This window comes from Vigna angularis, chromosome 3 (assembly GCF_016808095.1).
Source record: "Vigna angularis cultivar LongXiaoDou No.4 chromosome 3, ASM1680809v1, whole genome shotgun sequence".
NCBI lineage: Eukaryota > Viridiplantae > Streptophyta > Magnoliopsida > Fabales > Fabaceae > Vigna > Vigna angularis.
Genome location: NC_068972.1, coordinates 16,843,453 through 16,852,468, shown reverse-complemented (window position 1 = coordinate 16,852,468; position 9,016 = coordinate 16,843,453). Strand labels below are relative to the sequence as shown.

General features: G+C 35.8%; 1 protein-coding gene across 8 annotated transcripts; it reads right to left on the bottom strand.

Moving 5' to 3' along the window:
* LOC108325888 (L-cysteine desulfhydrase) lies at window positions 1-8,662 on the bottom strand. Of its 8 annotated transcripts, none has more exons than XR_001831906.2 (3): window positions 7,091-8,662; window positions 6,561-6,660; window positions 6,176-6,481 (listed from the first exon to the last, which is right to left on the bottom strand). XR_001831906.2 is itself a non-coding variant. In XM_052875255.1 (2 exons), exon 1 carries the CDS (start codon window positions 8,536-8,538, stop codon window positions 7,114-7,116), a length of 1,425 nt encoding a protein of 474 aa, XP_052731215.1. In that variant the 5' UTR covers window positions 8,539-8,662; the 3' UTR covers window positions 1-541; window positions 7,091-7,113. The 8 variants fall into 8 exon arrangements, 4 of the variants coding, with proteins under 4 accessions (XP_052731215.1, XP_052731216.1, XP_017414502.1 ...); XR_001831905.2 differs by having other exon boundaries at window positions 6,176-6,471; XR_001831907.2 differs by having other exon boundaries at window positions 6,577-6,660.
* Window positions 8,663-9,016: the final 354 nt, after the last annotated feature.

Genomic DNA, 9,016 nt, shown 5'->3' with positions numbered 1-9,016 from the left:
AGCAGATAATTCGACAGCTAAATCATATATTTATAGTATCTGAATAATATAGGAACAGATCTAATAAACTTGATCTTCTAAACAAAATAGTCATAAAATTGGTAAGATTATGATAACAAAATAGAGCTGTCTTGTTGCTGTAATGTAAGATGGACATTTGTCCTGCTTCTTATGCTCAAGCCGTGGAAGGGATAATCTGCATGCACTTTCCACATACATTTTTTCCACGTCACAACAAATCCAAACATAAGCAGCACCTCTCTCTACGCACGCCCCACAAAAATTCTCCATATCTTCCTCTTTCAAACTGACTCCCTCTTCATTTCTCTCTTTGATTGTGTTGTTTTCTAATACCTTGATTCAGAACCTCAGCATTTGTCAACCGAAAAAAGAGAGAAAATATATGTAGTAAAATACCAACAAGAAACCAGTTCACATTACTAATTGTAAAATCTTTTTTGGCTCCGTAAACACTTCACCACTTCCCTACATTACGTAGTGCTCTAAATGTAGTAGGAGTATGTGCCTTCCGTCTCAGAATCTGAGAATCAAACTTCAAGTAAATCCAAATGTTCATAAGCTTATAACAGTTTTACAATTTTATGGAAACTCAAAACATTTGGACTAGGTAAAACTAAAAACCAAGCTATTTAAGGATTCAAAGATAAACTGTTTCCTGGGCATGAGACAATTGTAAACAATAGAAAAGCACATCTTTGGCATTAATATTAGCACTATCTAGCCCAACCCTTCAAAATCTATTGGAACGCAAAATAAATAAAAATTGCAGAGAACTGTAATTCAAGTGTCAAAGAAAAGACTAAATAATATTTGAATGAATATTGTATGCCTCTTTTTGAACTAAGAAAATACAAGTGTTACTAACCTGTTCTGCATAACTTTATATGCCTCAGCCATGCACTTTTTTGCTCCTTTAAATATTTTCCATTTTTTGTACTTATTTTTCGATATTAATTAACCATCTCCACTCAACACATTCCTATACACTAAGCTTTTTGCTGTTGGCTTTACTCCAAAGTTAGTAGGGGTAGAGAATAACCCATTCTCTTACAACCCGATTTGGTGCCATGATCAAGTCAAGAAATGTCCAGTAAGAAGCAGAATAATAACTGAGAAAGCAGATTTTTATTTAGTGAAATAAAAGTTCTGTTGACAAGCGAATAAATAGACAGGTACAACAAAAAGCCTTGCCAGTGGGAACCAGTGGGAACTGCGCCTATGGAATACATCAAAAGATTTCCACTTTCAAGAACAAGATAAATTTCATATATTTGAGGGCAAAAAACTTTCCATATTTTTCTTGGAATCACAATATATAGAATTAACAAAGTTGACTCGGTAACCTGCAATTTCAGACTGAAACAAAGTTAACATAAGCTGTACACACGATAATCATACATGGCCAATTGGCCACAGTTCTAAGTTCTGGCTACAAGATCCTGGTATCCGACATCATTATTTACACCTATCATCAATATTTTCTTTAAGGTGAATAACCTAAGTATCTCATATATTTGGAAAATATCCAATTATTATAATCAGATAATTCAGCTTTTATTATTTTTCTACTTATGTTTGTTAGATCAACAGTCTCGATCGATAGTAAAATCTCTGCAGCTCAGTCATTTCAACAACTGAGATGCAGCTTTCCAGTAGTGGGTTACTTTAAAAAGTGAAGCCCTAAGTAGTAAAAAATAATCAACACCTTCCACGTTTCCATGTTCCATAGATCAAAAATCACAATACACACAGAGATCATTTGAGGTGTTGCCAAAAGTTTTACTCAGCCTGTAATCCCATGGGAAGAGTGGGTGTTAAAAACTACGTAGCACGGATACTACCATGGACACCGGACACAACATGAATACAGACACGACATGAACACGGACACTACAAGTATAATCTGTAAAATGTAGGACACAACGACACATAGATACACATATTACATCATTATGAATTATTTAAACTGACAACCAAGAATTATATATTCAAAATCACCTATAAACAAAGTTAGTCAAATATAACAAAACAATCTAAACATATATAGTCACACATTACAAAAATTAATCTAATTCGTCTATCTAAAATCCAAAAAGCGGAAAGAGGATATAATTTAAGACATTTCATCCCTCTCTCGATCATTTAAAAAATAATAATTTAACAGATTCATTTAAAGACAAATTAACAACTTCAAAAAATTTCATATTATATAAAAATATGATAACATAATAAATAAAAACATTCCCGACAATACATATACAATCTAAATATTCTTTATTATATAGGATAAATTCCTAATTTCTATGATTATAATACAAACTTACACAACCAGTTTGAGTTTTTAGAAAATCACTATATTAATATTGTGTTAAAGTCATGTCAGAATTATAGCATAGACCTAAAATATGTTTTTTTAATTTGACACTTCACCACTATGTGTCATACGAGTGTTTGTGTCCAATACGTGTCAAACACAAGGGCACACCATTTAAGAGGCGTGTTTGAGCTTCATAGGTTAGAAACCTCTCCATGTGGAGCACTTTTGATGTAGAGGAGTTTGACAGGAACTAGAATAATCTGTAAGACATGAATAGAGATGGACAGCACTTTAGTGAATCGTCTTCTAGTGTCTTTTAGTAAGTTCTCTGCTACGTAGTTTTTTAATTCTCCTTTTTCAGAATGCACAGAAAACTCCTTAACTGTTTTGTATTCATTACACAATCAACCTCAAATCCGTAACGTGACCTATTCTGTAAATCCCAATGGAAAATGTGTCAAGCAAATGCCTTTCAATGAAATTTTTGGTCCAACATACAGATTTCTTCTTTGCAGGCTATCCAATAAAAGGGGCAATAAGTGGGGAAAATTATTACAGCTGGAGCGTGCAGCAGTTTGAAGGAGAAAGGAATCACGATTATGGTTCTTGAGTTTGGAGACCAGTGCAGCACAGTAAGCTATTTAATTTGTAGTTGGTTTGTGGTTTAATCCTTCAATATCACCACCCTCTTGTAAAAGGAGCTTACATTTTTCTTCTCTAAAGCTGCATATCCATGTTCCAATTGAAGCAGACTCAGGCCCACACGTTCTGTGTTGGCCTACAACAAGGCAGTGAAACATCCAACATGCTTTAGCCTTGGTTTGATTCTTTTTGTGTATGTTATTGATGGAGATGTGTCTCGAGTTGGGTCTAGTTGAGGGGTTTAGACAGGTCACAGGCAGACATGGATCCGTGGTCACACAGGTTACAGATTATAAGAGTAGCCTGCCAGCTTTAGCCCAAACACCCACTCCTAGTCACAAATGTTAAAAGGGATAATATTTCTTGAAAGTTGGAAAACAAAATTGTGGTGATATTGCAGTTTGTACTTCTTTAAAATGTATGCTAAATGTGGTTGCAAAGAGAGGTCTTAGGAGATTTGTAATAGATTGAAGGAAAATGATACCTTTATTGTTGTTTTGAGTGTCTAAAGTCCTGCAAGATTGTCTGAAGAAAACCATGAACTATGAAGCACTAATACTTCAATTTGTTTCTCATGCATTTGTATCTACTACATATCAGATATTGATACTTCACCAATACACATAGGTGAAGTATCTAAAACTATGAAGCACCAAAACTTCAATTTGCTTCACATATCAAATACTAATATCAAGCACTTCACCAATATGTACTAATAAAATCATCATTTTGTGAAAATCTAATACAACTATATGGAACACATAAAATGCATAATATATAAATATAATTAGAAATTAGCTTGTAAGGTGATAGATGTCTTCACATGTATATTATAATTTAATCACATCTTTAGTCAATATGCAACCTTTAAGAAGCACCCTCATGCCAAAGATTGAACATCTTGAAATTAGATATTTATGAATGGTCCGATAATAACCAATAGTGAGTGATAGGTCCAACAACAATTGCTTAAAAGAAGGGTAAAAGAAAATGCTTGGCTGAGCAACAAACTATTGATGTAAATTGTTAGATCGAATGCTTACTAGACCAAAAGTTATAGCTAATAGTCAAAATGCAACTTTTTCTAGCATAATAGCTTAAGCATCACGAATCAATTGTGACTTGGTCCACCTAACCTTTATCATAGAACCAATGATAATCCCTACAACAATCTCCGCCTCACTAATTGTTGCACTAGGAATCAAACTCTCATATTGACACTTGGCTCACCTAGCCTCTGCCACAAACAATTGATGCAATCTACAACAATCTCTCCCCAATAACTGTCCTACTAGGAATCAAACTCGTGACCTTGATTTTGATATCAATTGTTATATCAATCTCCTACCACAAGAGGCCAAAAGCTATAGCTAATAATCACAGCACCACTTCTTCTACTTAAGGGTGTACTTGTCCAAGCCCCATGATTCAATTGTACCTTATCCCACATGATCTCTGCCACACAAACACAATTTCCACCCAAGTAAGAGAATTTCCAAATAACCATCTTCAATATCTTCTTAAAATGTGAGTTTGAAACTAACATAAACCAACAAAACCAGTTTGTAAAATGAGGGTTGCCTCTTACTTATATATTATATTATAATTTAACCACATCTTTAGTCAATATGAGATCTCCAACAAAAACCTTGTCCCTTTAAGAACCAAAATTGGTAATTGTTCCCTCTAAGAATGATTTCAACAAAAGAATGAGATTGATACTAATATTCTTATATCTAACTACTATGAAGTAATTTATGATAACCATAATTTATATATATATATATATATATATATATATATATATATATATATATATATATTATTTTGGTAATATGGTAATAATTTGGAGTTGTAGAATTACAATTATATAGTTATCATGTCTTTTCAATTTTTAAATATGTATCTTACACATCATGTCCTATATACTTTTAGAATAATCAAATTGTTGTACAGAATACATATCATACATGATAGATATATCATATCTATGCATCATGCGCCATGAGTTATTTCATTCCATGTCAAGTGTATGTTGTATTGAACAAGGTTTATAACTTCTCAATAGTAATAGGGAGGTGCATGTAAGCAAATACACCATGACCAGAATATGTGAGATTTGAATGTATGCCTTTTATGTAACATTGTATTCACCAATAAGACAAATATATATGTATTATGTCGACTGCATTATCAAACAAGTTAAAATAACTTTGGAACTAAAACAAAAATAAGTACATTTAACAACAGGATGATACTCAGCCTGTCATGACAACAGTAAAGTTGGAACATGGTCAAAAATGAACCTGCTTCTAAATCTCTTTTAAATGAAAATCCTTAAGAAAAGAAAGATGAATATGCTCATTCAAATAATCATGATATTTTGACAACCGTGTCAGATAGTGGGTTAAAAGAATTGTAAAAGTAAAATCAGCTGCTAAACTTTACTGTCGTAATTGAACTCTGCTTACTTGTAAAATGTTTTTCTTATGACCTTCGTAGCTTGAAATTTACTGCAAAACTCTAATGTCAAAATTGAACTCTGCTTACTTGTAAGTTATTTTTCTTATGACCTTTATAGTTTAAAATTATGCATGCACAAAGTAGAGTAAGCATGTTCAAATTATCCATCAAACAATTAAAATGTTGACACTATTATTTATAGGATCTTATGAGATTCATTTCCATTATTCCTACGAAATTTGTGAATACTATCTAAAATGTCATCTAATGGAACTATAATTGTGTTCTTTCAATGGTAGATAAGAAGGTTGTCCTTGAGCATTTTGATTGGCTGGAGAATAAAGTTGACACATAAGAAAAGTAGCATTTGGGCTCCAAGATTTGTGCAAAACCGAAGTTTCATCCGATCACAGAAGATACACACCAACCACCCCATTTACATTCCGCTCAAAAGCCTTTGCCAGCTTCAGCAACAATGCACCATCATTGGCGTGGGGATGCACAGGAGAGCCAAAAACAGGAATACTTACACAAAGAAAGTAAGGTTTTGGATTTTAATAGGAGGTAGCCAGATTCGGGAGTTAAGTGGAAGACATTTTCTGTTTTACAAAAGTGGAGTAGGACAATTTCATTATTAAACTAAAAATAAAATAAAATGTTAGTTAATGTCATTTTCTTAAGAGGGTAAAAGTAATGCAAAATAATGGAGTTGTATAAGGTGAAATCCAAATAAAACACAAAGGGAATGAGTATAATTTACTCGTTTACTTTTTATTATAAAAACTGAGATAGAACAAAAATCGAAAAAAAAGAAGAAAGGATTGGACAAAAGTACACAACAGTTAGAAACCAAGAAAAAGAAACATTTGACGGAACATAGCTGCTCAATCAATCCCTTGTCAATTGTTATGAACTTTCATGTAATCCTCATGGACCTAGAAATAGAATAATCCTTCTTGTGAACCATGGAGAAAGCAAGATGCAGACTCTCAATTAGTCGACCACACCAACAACCTGAATGTTCCTTCCTGGTAACAACTATTGGAAATCCATTAAAATCCCGAAATAAAGATAATCTAATACTTAAAAAGAGCAAAGAGTAATTAGGCGACATTACAAATTGACATCATTACGTTTGCTCCAATGAATTATTTAGTCTTAGCAAAGTCACAGCATACTTTGGAATGTAAGGCAGCCACGTATTAGTTTAATACAATCTGTGACCAGGGTTTAACAAAGTTAAAATAAAGAATGTAGGGAAGAAAACAAATGAAACAAGAAGGGTACCATATGCGAGGACAAAAGACAGCCAATATTAAGCCAGGCTAATTATTTGGTTTTGTGAGACACTTAAATCAAATTATATCATTAGTTCCTTACTATTATAACTTAAGCAAATATATTTATAAAGCATACGCTATACAAATATAATCCGTTGTAGACAATACTGAGATCAAAGTTATCGAATTGCACTATGAAGCTACATTGCAAAGTATCTGAGAGTAGGAATACTTCTTCAGTTATAAGATATTCAAGACTAAAAAACCTAGAGAATGCAGAACAACAACAGCAGGCATGCGCATAAAATGTCACTGAAGATACATCTAACTCAATCCAAAGCCGGCCAGGAATGAGTAAAACGTATACCTCTTTATTTCTCTTCTTGCAAATCACTCCGTAGGAAGCCCGCCGCAAATTTTCCCATCCTCCAAAAGCTGATTAATCGCTGACTTAAGCTTCTGATAATCATCAATAGTATTATAAACTTGATGAGATATCCGGACATAACCAGTTATAAACCCATTCTTGTCCCTGGGATCCCTATCATCATTCCTCAAAACCTGGTAATATACAGGAACCTCAATTGCGTGATAGACCCTTAGGTAAGACCTTAACCGCAAGGCATCATCATCACTCATCACGCAGAGCTTAGAAGGCAACCCCACCATAATCATGCTAGCGCACATCTCAGGAGGCGACCCTAGATTCGTTCCCCAAGACTCCGCTAACATGATCCCCATTTTCACTACCGCATTATGGTTCCTTTGCATGATCCCCGCAATCCCACCCTCGAACCGATTCACGAATTCCAAAATCGATGGCACAACAAGTTGGGGGCTATAGTCCCGCATCCCAACCCATGCACTCTCAACCGGTAAACCCTTTCCGTACTCCTGCGAAACGATAGGGTGGTGCACGTCGTTTGAACTCTCTTTACAGTACAAAAAAGCCACCGAAGGCGGAGAGAAAAACCACTTATATAAATTGCTCACGTAAAAATCAGCCCCAATTTCCTTCACGTCCACGGGCAAGCTTCCAATGGCGTGAGCGCCGTCGACGAAAACCTGTTCCACTCCTTGTTCTCTGCAAACCTTAATCAATTCTCGAACGGGGAGAACCACAGAAGGCATCGACGTTACGTGATCGATTATCGCTAACCTGACTCTTCCGCCGTTGAGTTTACCTTTCTCAATGCCTTTCTTGAACTCGGTTACGATTTCCTCGTCAGAACGCACCGGAAACGGGAGCTGGACCTCGACGACGGTACCGCCGATCGGAGTCACGTAGGCTTCGATGGACTTCTTAACCGCCTGGTACGCACAGTGGAACATTATAACAGAGTCCTCTCGGTGAAAATGTCCGCGCACGAAGCGGCGGCCAATCTGCTGGAGGACGATGGCGGCGGCCGTGGTGGCGTTGTCGACGAGGGAGACGCGGTCGACGTGGTCGGCATTGATTAGGTCTGCGACTACGGCTCGCGATTCCAGGATGCCGCCACGGAGCACGTTAAAGAAGAAGTCGTCGGGCTGCTGGAGAAAGCGGAGCTGCCATACGGACTGCGCCGCGAGAACGGAGCGCGGGCAGCTTCCGAAGCTGCCGTTATTGATCCTAGCGACGCCACGTTGGTGGTGGGAGAATTCCTCGTGGATCTCGGAGTCGGAAATGGAGTGGGCGAGTTTGGGTTTCTTGGCGGCGTGGTGGTTTGGCTCTACCCCGCCGTTTCGGTGGATTTGGTTATCCATGGAGGGGTTATGAGATTGGGGAAGAGTGGTCATTGTTTGATTAATTGGAGGGTTTGAAGTTGGAGATAGCATCGCTGGGGTGAACAACTCGGGACTGAGTGGAGGGTGTAGCGGTGAAATTGTCCTTATTCGCTTCCTCTTTGCTCTTTTTTTTAATTTTGTTTTTGACTAGTAAGATTGCGTTGCGTTCCTTTTCTATATATTTTAAGAAGAAAAAGAGACGACCTCAGCGTCTGCGTTTTGGTCGGTCTTCTGTTTTGTAGCAGACCCATGTGGGACTTTTTTTATTACATTTTAGCATAAATGTTGAGGCTTGGAATCTGTGAAGGGTTACCCATTTAAATAACAAGCTTTTGTACAACTAGCTTTTTTATTTGTCAATTTACAATTTTAAGATAGTATAATTTTTTAAAATTAGTGTTAGGTTGATTTTTAAAACTATGATTTAATTAAAGAAGTATTCACAAAATTTAAGAGAAAGTATTAAAGATATTCACATTTCAAGATTTATATTTACGCATATTATACTTTTAATAAAATGTCATTCGCG